This window comes from Barbus barbus, assembly GCF_936440315.1.
Source record: "Barbus barbus genome assembly, chromosome: 38".
Classification (NCBI taxonomy): domain Eukaryota; kingdom Metazoa; phylum Chordata; class Actinopteri; order Cypriniformes; family Cyprinidae; genus Barbus; species Barbus barbus.
The window spans coordinates 17,510,376-17,529,279 of NC_136716.1; the positions used below are offsets into that span (position 1 = coordinate 17,510,376).

Consider the following 18,904-nt stretch of genomic DNA (forward strand, 5'->3'; position numbering starts at 1 on the left):
AGATTAGAACTATTGAACATTGACCACAGAGTATAAGCATAAATAAGTATGACCAGTTTTGACAGAAATACAACAAAGATTTTTATTTTTGAAAATGGTATTTCATTGGTAAATGCTCTGATAATATGCAATAATAATAATATGGTTAAAACTAGCATACAATCGTTAAAGCTCAGAACATAAAAACGTACTACAGGAGAACAAATGTTACAGTTTTTCTACTTTGCTAAATAAGAGAGAAATAAGACAAAGTATCAAAGTAAAAGCCAATCTTCGGCTGACTGTACACAGTGATACTGATGTGCAAGGAAATGGCAAACCTATTTACAAACACAAATGTCAAGACCATGTCAAGAAAGACTGTTAATATCCAATGGGGCTGACTCACAAATAGCACCTATGGTGAGACCAGACACGTCATGGGCAAACAAACACTGAAGAGTAACAGCTGCTGGCATGTCTTTATAAAACCAATCGTATCAAAGCCAGTTCCAAACGTCAAATAAGGCCCATATCTTACACCTCTTTTACCGTGGGCCTAGATACAGTACTGCGTTCAATGACCACCTGCATTGACAGATGTATAAAATTGTCATTTTCTTAATCTGTTAAGGCAGTAATATTTTAACAGTTATATATACATAAAATTAAGAATCTTGAAATGCTTCAGGACGTTTTTTGAGACAGCTACAGCATCAAACATAACCGACCCAGTATGACAGACTAAACACTGTAATCTACACAGGGAAGGGGGAAATGTTCAGCATTTCTAACATGTAAAGAACACCATTTCACACGTATGAATATCAGACTGTGATTCTCTTTCAAAACACGATCTGAATGTTTCCATCAATAGAAAGCATGAAGAGTACATTAAATGTCAAGCACACGGAGACAGCAGTGTTCTGTCTGCTTCATCTATGGCAACGGTGCCCAAACTAAAATATTCTGAAACCTATGTAGATTAGAGTTTATACTGTCGCTTTTTGCAAATGTTCCTGACAGGTTTCCTTTGCCATCTTAAAAAAAAATAATAATAATAATAATGAATAAAACAAGCATATCAATGGCCACAACTGATATGGACTGTCCCTTACATCTTTTTTTTGTGTGTGTGTGTCTAGTTTTTGTCATCCTTCTTCTCTTCCTCTTCAGTGGGGTATGAATGCCAGGTGAGACGTTCCTCGTAAAAGGAGATGACCACTTGTGGACACTTTACATTCGCCTCCTTGGCTGGTACTAGATCAGCTTCATCAGAGTTTTTCCTGTAATATAAAAATACAAAAGAAGACATTAACAACTAATCGGCTATTTCTCATCTGAGATGGGTTTCTAGAGTAGAGAAAACTGAGGGCAATTGTAACATTTACATTTCTTTCAACAGAGTTTCAACAGACAACTCAAAATACACCAGGCCATCTTTTGGTATATGTGCCAAAAATAACAGCTCCAGTAAGTCTAATATTAATATACTGTAAACATCATAATACTATAATTCTATATCAGATGTTAATAACATTACAATTGTCCCCGTTATGGGGGTGATTGCAAGGGTACGACTACATTTCAAGCATGTGAAATTGATTTGGTTCTGGAAATGAAGTTTCGCAACCGGATAGGATTTCATCTGTTTTTGATAATAAATAATTCAAAAGCTTTCCCTCAAAACTGCAAATCATACATGCAGGTCAGAGTTCACCAAACTTGAACTATAGTATCCAGAGGAAGATGAAGCTTGCATTTCCACTCTCTCGCGTTCACATGCGTATGAATGAAAGTGAATGGAGTCTTATGTGGCCACACTTAAAAGCGATAGTTCACATTAAAAATTTTAATTCTGTCATGATTTAAATCACCTTCATGTCATTCCAAACCTGTAAAAAAAAAAAAAAAAAAAAAAAGATATTCCGAAAATGGCCTCAATGTCTCACTATACCTCCTTTTGTGTTCCACAGAACACGAAGGTGAGTAAATTACATAATTTTAATTTTTACATGAAATACCCCTTTAACAGTGAATGGGGGCAATTGTAATGCTTGAAAAATAAACCATTTTACAGCAATATAGCAAGTAGTAATGGCAAGGTCATGGAATGCATACATTTGTATGCCGCATAAACTAGTATGTATACCTTAAATATGCTGTTTGCTTGCGTATTTTTAGATGCAGCTTCTGTTTCCTCAGCAGTGGAAAGATGGAGTTTGATCATACTAATTTCATTTGAGTGGTAACAACTCTACAGTTTCTTATTATGCTAACTGAATTAATTGAAACAGTCAGAATTTGATGTGAAAGATGACATTTAATAAGGTTAGGTTCGGGGAAGAAATGACCATTTATAAACCATTTGTTAAATACAGCAACTGATTTTAAGTTAACTATTTCTTCCTCTTTCCAGTCACAGAGCACTTTATTTTGAGAGTTGTTTAAGTGAGAGAAAATCTGTAACTTAGTCCAGATTGGGGGAATTGTAATGTTGAATTATTTTATGATGTGAATAATTTTTGCATTGAAATTTGCATAGATTTTTGTTTGCATATGCTGTCAATTATAGTTCTTAGAAAGGAAAAAAAAAAAAAAAAACGGAATCGGCAGGTCAGACTTCCAAAAAATAAATAAAATAAAATCGGAAATCCAAATCAGCCAAGAAAATTGCAATCTCTAATTAAATGTCTTTACTGCCATTCAAGTAATTCTTGCTGAATAAAAGTTCATTTCTTTCAACAAAAATAAATAAATGTTACTGACCCCAAACATATAAACAATTGTAAAATAACATTCCTTACACATTTTAAATATTCACCGTAGTGTGATAATTACACCGACCCGAGAAGTGATCAAATGTTACATAGTAGCTACCTGTTAAAATTTTTCATTCTCGTTAACTTTTAACCAGTTGATAGATATTAGTTTCAATTTGAAGGCATCAAAACTTTAGAAAGCAAAAGACAGAAAATCTCAGTGATACAAAACATGCTTTTTTTTCCCCTTATGCAGAGCATATACTACATAGATGTGGTTTGAAGAAATTTAGTGTGTTACAATTGCCCCCAGTCTCTCCTAATGCTGCTCAGGAACTGTCTCTCTAATCCAAAACTTGTTTTTTTTTTTTTTACAGGTAACAATTTCCATACAAACCATTTCATGAGGAACATGAGTTCTCCACTTGAGTCTGTAGCACCAATAATCCTCTCAGGATCCAAACCACGTGCAAAACCTCTGAGTTTCTCAGGCTAAATTAAGAGAGATGGCATGTAAGACACTGTTTAGCCCATTCAATCTCTTTTGGTTTTCTAATGTTTTAAAGACACTTCCTGACCAGCTTAAAGACATGGAATGATGTAGACATCTCAGATTCTCAGATCTTCATGGCTCTTACCTCATCCTTGCGCTTTTTGGTCTCCTTTCCATCTCCGTCTGACTCGGCCCGCCTCTTGCCTCCAGATTCAGCCGATTTCTGTGACTTAAGGAATTCTGCTATGAGGTCAGGACAGTCTAGGTTTTCCTCTGGTTCCCAGGTGTTGTCCTCGCTGAGGAAAATAAATAATTAAATAAAATAAATAGCAGGATTTTCACACAAAATCAAGTAGAAATCCAACTGCGGCTGCTCACTCAGAAAAGCCTTTCCACTTGAGGAAATACTCCACTCTTCCCTTCACCACACGCCGATCCAGAACTTTCTCCACAACATACTCCTCTTCTTCTTCCTCCACCACTTCTTCCACTTTCTTTTTGTTCTGTTTCTTCCCTGCTGTTGATTGCTTGGTTTCAGATTGAGTAACTGGAGCTGGATACATGAATGGTGAGTAGAAAATACATAAACATACAAGTTGACCTAAATCATTTACCACAGTTTGTGTCAAAATACCACAGTTACAATAGTTGTTGTTTCTACCGCAAAATATGGGTAACTTGATACAGCAGCTACTGCCATAACAGAAAAAAGGGACAGTTCACTCAAAATAAAACTTAAGCCATTATTTACACACAAAATGTGATGTTAGGAAGAAAGTTAGAGGCTGTCCACATCATGGGATTAAATAATTACATATTCACACATTACTTTGACAATAGACCCCCTGTGATTTAAAGTTAATATTTCAATATTATTAATATTTAATAATAATAATAATAATATATTAACATACATCAGTTTTCTGATGTCTGTCAGTCATTGGTCATCACACTGTGATGCAGGTAAATAAATATAAAATAGGCTATTTCTATTCTTAATGTTAAAGTATCTTTCTGTCATTTTTATTAATTTGTATAGTATTTCTTCAATTTTATAGTATGTCTTCAATAAATTAGCTTTTCATCAGCTCACAAAAAAACCCTAGGACTGTCTTATCACTTATATTTGATTTGTACCATGTTGAAAAAGAAGTTTATATATATATATATATATATATATATATATATATATATATATATATATATATATATATATATAAACTTCTTTTTCAACATGGTACAAATCAAATATAAGTGATAAACGAGATAGGTCAAAAGTAATCTAAAAGTAACGAGACTACATTATTTTCAGGTAATCTGTAGTCAGTAACGAACTACAATTTCAAGTAATCTATACAGCACTGATAACAGGTGTACTATCCCTCTAAACAAAAAGATTACAAACGCTTCTTATATGTTCGGATGAGATGTCATATCAATTTACTATGGTTTTATAAAAAATAATAACTGTAACTATGGTATTTTGACGAATTTTGTTTGTTTCCATTGCAAACGAATACAAAAAAAAAATCCAAACCTTCAATCACAGCAGCATCGGCTGAAGGCTCTGGCGTTTGGCTCATATTTCCAAGGGCTATTAACAGCTGGAAATATATATAGATCCTTATAAATACAGATATAAAAAAAATTAAATGAGATAAATCGATCACAAATTTCGTAAGCATACTACACTCATCATTTCATCTTAACGTGTGTTGGTTTACCTAAGGGATGCAGCTGTACAACACATCTGCATGCATAATATGACAAACACTAGGACTGTCTGTTATGCATTTGAGAAGGCAGGCCAGCGCGCGCGACAAAACCCATTCTGAATAAATGCATTGCATGCTTCACGTGCTGTGCTAGATGAGATGGATAAAGCAGGACGCCGCTGTTTTACTGTATTTTGTTCCTCCGTGTTGTTTTAGAGAGCGCAAGCACGCTATTCGATGTCTGCTGTAGTCAAAACATCTTGCATCCTTGCCGCAGCACGTTTGATCGCTGCGATTTTACCACAACATACGTGCACGAGCCCGTGAATCGGCGGCACGCCGAGACAAACGCACTTACTTGTATCTCGCTGAGATAAGGATGAAATAAAGCTGATCTGCATGTATTTAAATCCGAAATGAATAGGTTGCAGTGATTAATTACAGACGTCTACTGTGCTGTGATGCTGCTGAATGTGGCTTTTATTCACGCCCACTTCCGTATTAGAAAGGAGACAAAACGCTGACTTCCGGTGTAATTATCTCTATGGTTTCTTTCATCATAAAAGTAGATTTGCTTTATTAGATATTCTGGAGGATGGAATTATGATTGGTGTTATGCAATACTAGTCTACTCCTTTCTCCATTGAAATCCTCCTCTCCTCTTAGTCTTTCTCTCCCATGTTGCTTCAACATGAGCCATCTTTACTCAGCAGAGATGCCGCATCTGTGCTGCTTTTGCAGATGTTCTAGCTTCCTTTCATGAATTTCAGAAGGGAATGTGTGAAAATGTGGGCTTCCCACTTAAAACAGCCGTACACTGCCATGCAACTCTCGACACATGCTGCATAAAAGCAAAGAAAGCCATACTAAAATGCAATTCTGATGCTGTTTTGCTTCCATGTGAGTTATGCAGCATTGAAGCTTAATAGTTAATTAATAGTTTCAATGTCTATATAACATCTGTATGTGTAAATACACCTTTTCATGGTATAGGCTATATTTAGCTTCTGTCTAGTATAGAGTTCTTGAGCAAATAAATCAGGTCAAGGGTCTACTTATTTCCTCTGTTAATCAAAAGTAAGTAAATATATGTTTTGATTGGCAAACTATGAAAAGACAATGTTATGTACGTTATTTCAAGCTCATTAAAGTGAGCATAGTCATGCCAGCATAATGACAGAACACCCACTGAGAGAATGAAAAGCACATCCTTAGAAACAAAGACCCAATCTGTCTATCCCATCAGAAGATGGGCTTTGCACTTTGATTGGCACTGTTTATATCTTGCTGCTGTTTATGCCAATTATTATTAAATTTAATTAATTAATATTTAATTTATTGATTATTTTAATTAGTGTATTGTATAATTGTCTATCAATAGTTATTTGATCATTTGCATTTTCAATTGACCAAAGTGTTTAGACAGCAGCTGATTTACGATTACCAGCTCATAAATACAATCTTCCTAAGTGGACTTGAATGCACCATAAATTGTATTCAGCTGGTCATGGGATCTCAGCATGACGGGCCCCATGAAGTGACCAACTTTATGTAAAACAGCTTTTATTGGGCTGATTTGACTGGACCATATTTTTCAGACTTACTATTCATGTTTTATATGTAATTTTTATATGTATATATATATATATATATATATATATATATATATATATATATATATATATATATATCTTTTGCCACATCATGTTAAATTTATTTTGGTAAAACCAGAGGGGGAAAACCTCAATAAACAGGTTGTGCTAGTACCCGCTCCATCCTATAGGTGGCAGTGATGAACAGCGACAGTACAGCATCGGTCCTTTACAAGGCAGAGAAGTGCGAGTCCAGTAGGGTGTTGTTGACATTTCCCAGGAGCCCTTCAATAGTTTTCCGCGGTGCTATGGCAGTATTGTCAGTGGCTTCAAATACATGTTTTCAGTCGGACAGTTGAAAACACCGAGCCTTCAGATGACTGTGCACTTCGGTTGATTTTGTGGAAGTGGTTGTGAGTACACTTTTGGCTTTTCGGGGTTGGGACAGGAACAGCATACGAGGTCATTGATCGCAACAGCTCGTTTCTCAGAACAGACTGTTTGTTTTCAGTTATTGTTATTTTGTGCTGTTATTTCATGTAGGTGAGTATTACGGTTATCAGTCTGCTGCAAGCATGTGGTTTAACCTTTCGATGCATGAATTAAATTATTATAAATAACGGTTTCTTTTTGCTTCAGAACAAATTATTCAAAATATTACTATATATACTATTATATTACTTCGTTTAAAAAATAAAGTATTTTTAGACGGGTACACATTTGTCCACTGTAGTCCCCTATATTTTTATGGTTGTAATGTAAATAAATGGCAACTAATGGGAAAGCATGACCGTTATATCAGTTAACTTAAAGTCCATGTAAAGTGATATTAAAATATGTCTTCTGAGTTTGTCACACAACAGAAAAATGTGTTATTAGCCACCCAGCCAAATTTGAATGATAAAAAAACCCGCCAAGTAACTGAAATAAATTATCAAAATCTTGAAAATTAAGCAGGACTCTCTGCGCTCAAACGCTGTGGGCGTGTCCGAGTTGAAACCTCTCGTCATCAAGGCGAGAGCGGTTCATGGTTGCTTAGCAACGGCAAAAGCCATTTCGCAAGCTCCGGTGCGCTTTGAAAGGAGAAAGCTTGACCTCTCAACGTACTTATTATTATAGTGTTAGGGGCGGGGCCACGCTCGGTGGCTCCATGGCGTCATCGAGCCACCGTTTTAGCCCCGCCCAAAAAAATCCTGAATAGTGAAAAACTGTTTCCACAATTCAGTACTTCATAGTTCAGTCTTTGTAATGTGTTTCAGCGATACATTTGTAGCAATTCTCAGAATTCTCTTTACACGGACTTTAAGAATATGTTCGTTATAGCAACTAATTTAAAACATATTACAAACATGTAAAGTAACGTGCTATTACCATATTACTACAAATATTAATACTTAATATTTATAATTATTTATTTTATACAGTACTAATTATAATGATTGTAATTATTAATAATATTGCGTAATAAATATTTTAGATCTAATAATTATTAATAAATATTTAGTAGATTTTAATGGAAACTCCCAAAGGAATTGTTTTTGAAGATAAACTAAAGACAATTTTAAAAATGTGCTTCACTGCTTTCAGATCACGTTTAATTTTTGTTGCCATTAAAATGGGCATTGAGAGAGGATTATTCTTCTTTAGGTAAACAGCTGTGGTGGTTTAGATGTAATATCACACCCTGAAATGGCTTTTAAAGATCTGTAGAGTGTAGTGGGACATTGTGCATTAGAGGAATATGATAGCGCAAGAATGACTGATTGATTGGTTAATTAGGCAATCAAGATATGTAATACACATCATATGTAAACATGCATACATTCTTTTCACTCATTCAAATCAAAGTAAATAAATGTGTCTGGTTTAGGTTATTAGTATGACTCGCGATATCATTCTTGGAGAAGAACTGCCTGACTGGGTCGGGGCGAAAGAGTTTTATCAGAAGTATGATCCCAAAGAGGTGATTGGCAGGTGAGTATTTGTTCGATTCAACAAGTGTTTTGATGTCATTTATTGAGACGTCTTGTAACTGAACTGTCCCCTGTGCAGAGGTGTGAGCAGTGTGGTGCGCAGATGTGTACACAAACACGCTAGGCAGGAGTTTGCGGTGAAGATCATTGAGATCACTGCAGAGAAAATGACAGAACAGCAGTTAGAGGAGGTGAAGAGCTCCACACTGAAGGAGATCCATGTGCTCAATGTGCTGAAGGGCCACCCGTCCATCAGTGAGTCTGAAATGTATTGCTAATGTTTAAACATCTGTTCAAACCTTTCTGAATAGTAACTGACCTTATCTGTGCTCCTTTTTCAGTTACACTTATTGATTCTTATGAATCAACAACCTTCATATTTTTGGTATTTGACCTGTAAGTAGCTATATTACATTGTTATATTATTATGAAAAGTTTGGGGTCAGTGAGATTTTAAATTTTTTTATCAAATAAATAAAAGGAAATTAATATGTTTATTCATTAAGGAGGCATTAAATTGATCAAAGGTGACAGTAAAAACAATTACAATGTTACAAAAGATTAGTATTTTAAATAAATGTTCTATGAACTTCTGAAGAAGAATCCTGAAAAAAAAATCTATCACAGTTTCTTCAAAGATATTATCAACATTGATAAGAAGAAATATTAGACTATTAGAATGATTTCTGAAGGATCATGTGATACTGAAGACTGGAGTAATGGCTGCTGAAAATTCAGCTTTGCCATCATAACATTTTTAAATATACTAAATTAGAAAATTGTTATTCAAAATTGTAATAATATTTAACTATATTTAAATGTTTTTACTGTATTTTTGATCAAATAATAATCTTAAAAGTTTAAACAGTAGTGTATATGTTGTAATTTCACACACATCTTTTCATACAGCATGAGGAGAGGAGAGCTATTTGATTACTTGACTGAAAAAGTCACTCTCAGTGAAAAGGAAACCAGGTGAGGTTTCAATTTATTCTCAGAGCTTGCTTCAAGTTTCTGTGGTAGCAAATTGTTCTCCACATACCATAATTATCCACATATATTTCTTGCAAAACTGTTCTTGCTTTTAGGAGTATGATGCGTGCTCTTCTGGAGGCTGTCCAGTATCTACATTCTCTAAATATTGTACATCGTGACCTCAAACCTGAAAATATTCTGCTGGACGACCAGGGACACATCAAACTTTCTGACTTTGGCTTTTCAGTCCAGCTGGGGCCTGATGAAAAACTAAGAGGTGAGAAAATCAACCCTGTCCTTCCACAGCGGCAAATCAAAACAGATTCAGAGTTTTTCAAAAACAGTTTTGACACTGGTCTCTGTCAATTTCCTTTGTTAGAGTTGTGTGGAACACCAGGATATCTGGCACCAGAGATTCTGAAGTGCTCCATGGATGAGACACATGAAGGATATGGGAAAGAGGTTGACCTGTGAGTAAATAGGTTGAGATTTGCTATTAAACCTTTCTTTGGGTCTCAAAAGCTTTGTACTGCAGTTGGTTCATCATTTGCTCCATGTTTTTCCACAGGTGGGCTTGTGGTGTGATCATGTTCACCCTTCTTGCTGGTTCGCCACCATTCTGGCATCGCAAACAGCTGCTGATGCTGAGAATGATCATGGAAGGTCGGTACCAGTTTAGCTCTCCAGAGTGGGATGACCGGTCTGACACGGTCAAAGACTTGGTGAGATTCTCTTAGCATTCTCTTAGCCTGTATTATACAGGCGAACTGCTAGCATTGAGAAATGTAACCATATGTGGATTCTCTTAAATACAGAGGCAGACAAAGTACACAACTCCATTACTTGAGTGAAAGTACAGATACCGCTGGTCAAATATTACTCCATTACAAGTGAAAGTTGTAAAGACAGATTTTTACTTAAAGGGATAGTTCACCCAAAAATGAAAATTCTGTCATCATTTACTCACCCTCAAGTAGTTCTAAACCTGTGTGAATGTCTTTGTTCTGCTGAACACAAAGGAAGATATTCTGAAGAATGTGGGAAACGGAGCAGTTCTGGGGCACCATTGACTTCCATAGTATTTTTTTCCTACTATGGAAGTCAGTGGTGCCCCAAAACAGCCTGGTTACAAACTTTCTTCAAAATATCTTCCTTTGTGTTCGGCAAAACAAACAAATTCATACAGATTTGGAACTACTTGAGGGTGAGTAAATGATGACAGAATTTCCATTTTTGGGTGAACTCTCCCTTTAAGTAAAAGTACAGAACTACTTGCATTTAATAGTGCTTAAGTACCAAAAGTAAATTTATTTATTTTTTGTCAATGCACTGTTTTATTACTGTCGTATGCAATACTTGCAATACCTTATGCCTCTGAAGCAACTTACAATATTACACCTGAATACGCTGACTAGCCTGTAGTATCTTTGGAGTAAAGAGTTTTTAGAATGTTAAAAACTCAAATGTAGAATGTTAGAAATGAAACGAGTTGACAAAAAAAACATTTAACAACCCACCCTGACAAAAGCAGCATGGTCATGGTCTCACACAGCTCTAGCAGTGTGTGCACATCTACATGTAGCCATTCATCCACATTTGAACTGAGTTGACAGTGAAATTGCGGTAAAATAAAAATCAAACATGCATTAAAACACAGCAACACAACTGTAGCTGTATAACTTTACAAAAGCAACACTGCTTTAACAAAAAAGCAATACAGAAAGATTTATTTGACATCACTCTCGCAGTACTTTGATATCATACACAGAACAGTCTGTGCACTGCTACTTCAAGTCAAACACCTACTATGCTTTGTTAGGAGACGCACAACAGTTGTTCTGTGGATTTATTGGTGATATTTTTGTTCACACAATTTTGCAAAATCAATACAATATTGTGTCTAATATATACCACAATATTAACTACTTATTATTTAACTGTTGTAAATAAATATCACATTTGCAACTAGTCAATGTTCAAAAATGCTGGGAAATCACTTGATGTAACCCTAGAAGAAAAATTACTGATAGGCTGTCAAAAAAATCATATTTTAGAGAAGAAAAAAAATCTCCCATTGACTTTCAAAGCAAAAGACATTCTACTTCGAGGACCTTGATAGAAATGTAGTGGAGTGAAATGTACAATATTTGTCTTTCGAAAGCTAAAGTCATAGGTTTCCAGAAAAAATAATACTCAAGTAAAGTACAGATACTCAAAAAGTGTACTTAAAGCTGCAGTCCATAACTTTTTTGGGTTAAAAATGATCTGAAATCAATATTTGAGCAAGTACATAACCAGCCAGTGTTCAAAACTATCGCCTTACTTTAGCTCGATTCACAACAGTCAGTTTATAATAATGTTTTCTAAATTGAGTGGTATGGGTAGATTTTCGCTGGAAATTCAAGCATGGCACTGCGTCATTACGTCACGTCTGTAAACATAAAGAAGTTGTCCCGGCTACTAGGCTATGGCATGTGTGGATCCTACAGGTGGATGATCGTTTAGCCTTTTCTCACAGCAGCTAGAATAATTAAATGTATCATTTTGATGGCGGATTGTCCAGAAAGGATTATGTGTTTATGAAACACATGTGAATGAAATTAAATTATATTCCAGTTTTAAATGTGCTTCTGATTACAGATAGCCTTATTACACAGTATTTGTATTTTAAAGAAAACCAGTATGAAGGGAGCATAGTTTGCTTTTTGGGTTAAAAGGATTTCTTAATATGAAATTCGAATGGTATGACAATTAGATTAGACTGTACAGAAATTGAAATCTACATGCTAATACACACTATAGTCATTGTCACGTGATGCTGATGTTGTTAACATTAATAATTTGAGAATAAAGTATAACACTAATAATAATTTGCACGGTTAGATGTGATTAGAGCTAACCGATTTAATTACCATTGGTAGCGTGATTTATTGTAATGCTTTTTTCCTCAGTTGCTCAGAACAAGCGTGGCAGATTTGTTACTTGTTCAGATGGCAATATACAGTGAAAATTCTTATTTGGGTCATATATTCCAAGACGTAGGCTAGAATCTGTGATTCGTCAGTACAGCATCCACACCAGTGCGGTGACTGACAGACTAACACACATACTCCTCAAAACATTGGATTCACAATGCCGATGCCGGAGAACAACCCCACACACGGAAGATAACTGACAAAGAGGCAAAACTGCAGCTTTAAGTACAATACTCAAGCAAATGTACTTCATTACTGTCCACCTCTGCTTAAATGCCCTTAGATCTCCAGGCTTTTAGTGGTGGAACCCACACTTCGTCTAACGGCTGAGCAAGCTTTAGCTCATCCTTTCTTCCGTCAGTACCAAAAGGAGGATGTGCGGCTCTTTAGTCCCAGGAAGACATTTAAGGTGTGTATTTGTTTTTTTTTTTCATTTTCATAAACTACCTTTCAAGTTTTGGTGTTGGACAAATTTTTTATTGTTTTTGAAAGAAATCGCTTATGCTTACCAAGACTGCATTTATTTAAGAAATTACAGTAGCAGTAGTATTGTGAAATGTGATGTCATCTTAATATTTTAAAGGGGTCATCAGATGCAAAATTGTGATGCAAAATTGATGCAAAATTTATGTGTGTGTACACATCCATCCTATAATGATAAAAATCCACCCAGTGTTTTTTTTTTTTTTTAATCCCTGTTTTAAAATCCCCTTTCTCAAATCAGGCTGTTCTGAGATTCCTGTCAGAATGACATAGTTCTGTACAGGCCCCTCCTACGATAGTTGATTGACAAGGCCGTCTTACCTTAAACCAGCCCTGAGTGAGCTGAGAGCAGCCGGTGCAGGAGAAGACAAGATGTCTCAGATTAAGCAATTGAAGTGTTCATGTTGGATGTAGTAATGAATATAGCAGTCGTCATTTACTTCTGACATCTGAGCCGCTTAAGATGCAGAGGAGCAGTCTGTAGCGGTCGAATAGGGAATCTACACATATCTATGGTCTGCTCGTCACTCCATGGAAGAGAGGGGCGGAGTCAGCAGAGCTCATTAGCATTTAAAGCAATATGGACTAAAAAACAGCTCGCTGAAAACTGAGCTGATTTTGACAGGATAAAGAAAGTGTTTTTTACACTACCATTGAGAAATTTTAACAAAAGTATGTTAAAGACATTTCATTAAGACCCTAAAGAATCATATCAACTTGTGTAAAATGGGCATCCGATGACCCCTTTAAAATGTAATTTAAATTATCAATGTTGAAAAACATATTTTTGTAAAAAAAAGTCACTTTTCTCAGGATTCTTTGATGAAAGAAAATTCAAAAGAACAGCATATATTTGAATTAAATTATAAATGTTTTTACTGTCACTTTTGAACAACTGAATGCATCCTTGCTGAATAAAAGTAACAGGGCCAGTTTTACTAAGCAGGGTAAATTAGCGCGAGAGCGCAGTTCCAAAACAGCACCGATGGGCGTGGAAATTACTGCGGGTGATTTACTAACGCGCAAATTAAAGAACACAGACGCAACATCTCATTTACATATCGACCAACGCAATATACCAAGCGCAGCGCAAATTAGCGTAGTCGCAAATACTGAATAAAGAAATAAGCCACAGTACGTTGAAAAGAACAAAAAATAAATGGTTGCAAGAGGTTTTGATAGAGCTAGTATTGCCTGACTCCTAGATGAGGGTTCCAAGTCGTCTTTTATTTCCTGAAGCAAATTAAAAATTACATGGCTTGGCAAACAATATGTTCGGATAATATGTTCTTTCCAAATAAATTAATACGTGTGGAAAAATCCTCTCCGTTCTACCGTGCACTCTGTTCTCTGCGGTGCCTTCTCCTAGCAACAATAATTGCAGCCATTTCAAACGCAAAATAGTTTAAGACATGCTTTTTTTGGGCTGTAAATAATGGTGCAAATGCCAGTAATTTGATGAGCGCAAACATTAGTAAAACGCATTGCGTGATTGATTTTAATACTCTCCTCCCATAAATTTTGCGTCTGAAAGGGAAACTCCTGTAAATGCATATTCAATAAGTTCAGGCGTCTTTTCAGCACTAATTCTTCTCTGCACGTCTTTAAAACCTGACAGTATTATTTTAACACCAAAAGACGGTTTGCGCTGGCACAAGTTGTTAGTAAACCTGGTCCTTAATTTCTTTTTTAAAAAATCATACTGACCCCAAACTTTTCAACAGTAGTGTATGATTAATAATGGACCATCATTCTAAAGTGTTAACAAATTGTTTCCACTTGTCTTTACAGGGTTTTCTAAATTACTAAAAAAAAATCTAATTATAAAAAATAGCTTTTTTTGTTTGAATGTTTTAGGTTTTTTGTACACAACAGAAACTGTAATTCAAAATTGTTGTTTGCATTTTCAGGCCCTGATCTTAACCGTGTTGGCTTGTATACGAATGCAGTGCCGCTACTACCGAGCCAGACCATTAACAAAGGAGCTCCTAGCAAGAGACCCTTATTCCATCCGCGGTGTGCGCAAGCTGATCGACGGCTGTGCTTTCCGCATATATGGACACTGGGTCAAGAAAGGGGAGCAACAGAACCGAGCTGCTCTATTCCAGAACACTGCTAAAATCATTCTACTGGGCCTTGAAGACATTGAAAACTAAAGGTCATATTTTTGTTTCTAAAGATATCCCTCATCTGTCAATTAACAGTTTATTGTTTATATCTTTAAGTTAGGGTCTGTAGTTTGCCTGTCCAAAAGGCACACACAAAACAACAATTTATAGATGTTTTTTTTTTTTTGTCTTTAAAGATGGATTTAGGAGCAGGCCATGTGACCTCATTTTAATCACTCACTGTGGATTTTACGTTTTTAAAATTTATAGTTTTGTCACATACTTATTGGTGTTATCGTCTGATATTGCTTATTATATGGGCCCAAAAAAAAAGAAAAAACTCGTATTCACAATTACATTACAGAGCTTGTCTCCTATTCAAGCTCTCTAACTTTTGACAGTTTTTGACACATAGCAGATTGTATTTGAATTTATTATCATTCTTATGCTTTGAAAACAATTCCAGGTTGTTGAAGACTAAACCATAGATGCACAGGGAATACTTAACAATGTGAAGTGGACTTTAAGGATACAAAGGATAACATACTTGAAGCATAGCATTACAGTTACGTAACCCTACTGAGAGTTTTTTTTTATCCTTACAAAATGATGTGTACCACTTGCTTCTAGTCGATCAGACATTATCCATTCATCATCAAGGTACTGTACTAATTCTAAACAGGTATACATATATGAATAATATATATATTTTACTGTCTTTTGTGTTATTTTGTTTTTTTGTTTTTTTAATGAGTGGTTTCCAAAACTAAAGAAGTGGGACATATTTTCTTACTTCTTAACTTGAATATTGGTCTCCAGTTTACTAATGGCATTATTTAGCTGATCAGCACTGTCCTGGAGCCGTTGTTGTAGCTGAGCAGTTAAACGCACCACTTCGTCCCTCACTTCCTTTTGAACAATGGTCCTTAGCTCAGACTTTGGAGAAGACCCTTGTGTGAGGAAAAAAACATAATATAAACATAAGCACATACATTTGTTTTATTTGTTGTATGTAGTGATTATTACATATTATTGAATGCCAGACCGCATGCTTTAATATGTAATCACTTTTTTAAAAATCTCTTCCTCTAGTCTTTACAGGTTTTCTAAATGACTAAAATAAATTCTAAATAAATAAAAAATGTTTTTGTGTTTTCTGGAAATTGGGCATACATGTATAATAATATAATTTAAATGTTGCTCCTTTTTATTATAATTTTATTTCAGATTTAATTCTATTCTGTTTTTTAAAAAAATTTAAAAACAAATTATAACATTTTTCATTAATAATAATTTGTCAAATTGGAGTCGGATGAACTTATTCGTTTATTTGTATTAACAAAAATATATTTTAGAGCTAATGCCTTGTGCTAGCTTGCAAATGAGTTTTTTTGGAGTTGTCGTATTTACTTAAAATGAAATTAAACCTGTTGATAAACTAATATATTAGTACCTTGCTCGAGACTGTCTGTCTCTGTAGCCGTTATTTCCAGTGCAGCACTTTGTTGAACTTCTCCATCCATTTCTGTCTCCCTCTCAGTTTCTCTTTTGCCATCTGCAACACTTTCTTTAAACAACAATTGACCGTATATGCTTTCAGTTCTCAGTTGTATGCAATATGTATATATTATTTCACAAGATGTGAATTACTGTACCAGATTGGGCAGTTTCCTCTATATCGGTGACCTCAGGAATTCCAAAATATGACAAAGATATATCCAGCTGTACCTTTACCATGCAAGAAAAAATAAAGGTCATCATTACTTTTCCTGTTAACATAAATTTATACTTAATTTATGTACAGTATTTGGCCTGACAAATTCACAGCCTCATACATACCTCTGGGGTAAAAATATATTTGTATAAAAAATAATGTCTCATATACGTGTTGATGAAATAGGACAAAATTTGTGTCACTTGCTCCGAGCTGAAAAGGTCGATACTGAAAGGAGGCCTCTGTGTTTAATGGGGAAAAGAACAAAAGAGGTTTGAGCACAAAAATGTTGGTTATGTGAGGTTTCCATAATGTATGTGTATGCAGATATGAGATCTACACTACTGTTTAAAAGTTTGGGTATGTACAATTTTTTAAAATGTTTTTGAAAGATATATTTTATGCTTTTTTGTTTGTTTTGTTCAAAATACAGTAAAAAAAAAAAAAAAAAAAATATTGTGAAATATTATTGAAATAACTGGTTTTAATATATTTTAAAATGTAATTTATTCATAAGATGGTAAAACGGAATTTTAATTCACTTTTCACTGTCACATGATCTTTCAGAAATTATTCTGATATGCTGATTTGGTAAGCAAAAAACATTAGAATTAATGTTAAAAACGGTGATGCTGCTTAATATGCTTAACAGTTTTTATTTCAGGATTCTTTGATGAATAGAAAGTTTAAATGTGAATAGTATTTATCTGAAACAGAATGCTTTATAATGTTACAACTGTTTTTACTGTCATTTTTGATCAATTTGATTTAAATACATCCTTGCCGAATAGAAGTATTAATTTCAAACTAAATCTTACTGACCCCAAATGTTTGAACAGTAGTGTATGTGCATACCCTGACTGAATGGCAAAGCAGAAGTTCACTGCAGTAGGTCAAACAGTGATCTGTGTTATTGAGGGGCGTTTCTGAAAGGTTAACAAGAAAGCATGTTTATATTTTCTTTTACAAAATTCTATACAGTGAACTCTTTATTAAGCAAGTTATGAGTACTATGGGTGCATTACCTGTGTTAAACTGATGTACGTTTTTGATAATAGAGATAAGTACAGAAGTTTGTTCCCTGTTAAATTCTTGCTCTTTGCAGAACAACACAAGATTTGTGTACAGCTCAAGTAGTACTCTCTGTTTAGGTTGAGCCACATCAGAGGTCAATAATGCACGGCACAAAATCCTAGAGAGGAAGCAGACAATGTGCATTCATGTAATACCTGCAATTTCCTGAACATCATGCATCAATTAGTATTAGGGTCATCAGGGTAGCATTTCTATAAAAGGGTCTAACAGATTTTTTTTAAATGTACTTTTGTCTAGCTTAAGCATTTAAACTAATTAGTTATAATTTGTTTATTCAGTTGCAGGGGAAATAGCAGGTTGCCTAATAATATATCAATAAGGGACAGAAAGAGGGTGTTATATTTTATAATGTGACTGTCACACTAATTTATACATGATGGACAAATTAGGATGGAATGTTTAAAAAAAAAAAAACAATTTAATATGATTGTTAGGCAACATAAAGTTTATAGTATTAAGGTAAACCTTTCAATCTCTGATATGGAATTGCTCTTCTCAATCTCTTCCATGTCACTGTGTTTCAGATCAGCCCTAGAAATGCAATCAACAAGAGTTTTAGGATGTTTGTGTCTGAATATGAGCAAACTGAGCTGGATTTAGATTCATAATTGTGGGACCTACCATAAAAGCACCCGTGATCTTGGAGGCTGAGGAACCTTTAAAAAAAAGATTACGAATAATGTACAATAACGGATCAAATATTGATGAAATGACCATTTACTACAGAAAAAGTCAAGCGTTTACCCTGATGTTCTCTAAATGCCTCATTTCTCCCCCTGGCAGTCTGGAAGCTGCTCTATAAAATATTGATCTAAACCACCTGTGTATGTTGCATCGTATCCTAGCAACTGATTTTATTTTTTTCTTCTGTAAAAAACAAACAAAAAAACTTTACACGAAGGTGTAAGTTATTAATTTTTTTTATATTAAATTAAACAATAAAAATAACGATTGCCTTAACTACATGCGTTTTCTACGAATCAACGAATAAATTAATTCACGTTTTCCCGAACTTTTATTATCACCCTACGATTTAGGGG

General features: G+C 34.8%; 3 protein-coding genes across 9 annotated transcripts; 1 reads left to right on the forward strand and 2 right to left on the reverse strand.

Annotated features, from left to right (window-relative positions):
* Nucleotides 1-65: 65 nt before the first annotated feature.
* LOC306857446 (chromobox protein homolog 1-like) lies at nt 66-5,452 on the reverse strand. Of its 4 annotated transcripts, none has more exons than XM_079397394.1 (6): nt 5,308-5,452; nt 4,772-4,838; nt 3,613-3,787; nt 3,380-3,530; nt 3,139-3,233; nt 66-1,265 (listed from the first exon to the last, which is right to left on the reverse strand). In XM_079397394.1, the coding sequence occupies exons 2-6, from the start codon at nt 4,815-4,817 to the stop codon at nt 1,121-1,123; spliced, it is 612 nt and encodes a 203-aa protein (XP_079253520.1). In that variant the 5' UTR covers nt 4,818-4,838; nt 5,308-5,452; the 3' UTR covers nt 66-1,120. The 4 variants fall into 4 exon arrangements, with proteins under 4 accessions (XP_079253520.1, XP_079253517.1, XP_079253518.1 ...); XM_079397391.1 differs by having other exon boundaries at nt 4,772-4,857; nt 4,959-5,451; XM_079397392.1 differs by having other exon boundaries at nt 4,772-4,857; nt 5,308-5,449.
* A 1,298-nt stretch (nt 5,453-6,750) lies between these two features.
* LOC306857447 (phosphorylase b kinase gamma catalytic chain, liver/testis isoform-like) lies at nt 6,751-16,183 on the forward strand. 4 transcript variants are annotated; one of them, XM_079397395.1, is made up of 10 exons: nt 6,751-6,954; nt 8,412-8,515; nt 8,594-8,769; nt 8,856-8,910; nt 9,424-9,489; nt 9,603-9,766; nt 9,869-9,959; nt 10,058-10,211; nt 12,748-12,873; nt 14,858-16,183. In XM_079397395.1, the coding sequence occupies exons 2-10, from the start codon at nt 8,421-8,423 to the stop codon at nt 15,101-15,103; spliced, it is 1,173 nt and encodes a 390-aa protein (XP_079253521.1). In that variant the 5' UTR covers nt 6,751-6,954; nt 8,412-8,420; the 3' UTR covers nt 15,104-16,183. The 4 variants fall into 4 exon arrangements, with proteins under 4 accessions (XP_079253521.1, XP_079253522.1, XP_079253523.1 ...); XM_079397396.1 differs by having other exon boundaries at nt 6,780-7,084; XM_079397397.1 differs by having other exon boundaries at nt 6,821-6,954; nt 8,412-8,504.
* cfap119 (cilia and flagella associated protein 119) lies at nt 15,473-18,887 on the reverse strand. The gene is made up of 9 exons (XM_079397399.1): nt 18,609-18,887; nt 18,486-18,520; nt 18,330-18,395; nt 17,795-17,961; nt 17,625-17,695; nt 16,895-17,011; nt 16,711-16,783; nt 16,509-16,622; nt 15,473-16,005 (listed from the first exon to the last, which is right to left on the reverse strand). The coding sequence occupies exons 1-9, from the start codon at nt 18,630-18,632 to the stop codon at nt 15,845-15,847; spliced, it is 828 nt and encodes a 275-aa protein (XP_079253525.1). The 5' UTR covers nt 18,633-18,887; the 3' UTR covers nt 15,473-15,844.
* Between the last annotated feature and the right edge of the window lie 17 nt (nt 18,888-18,904).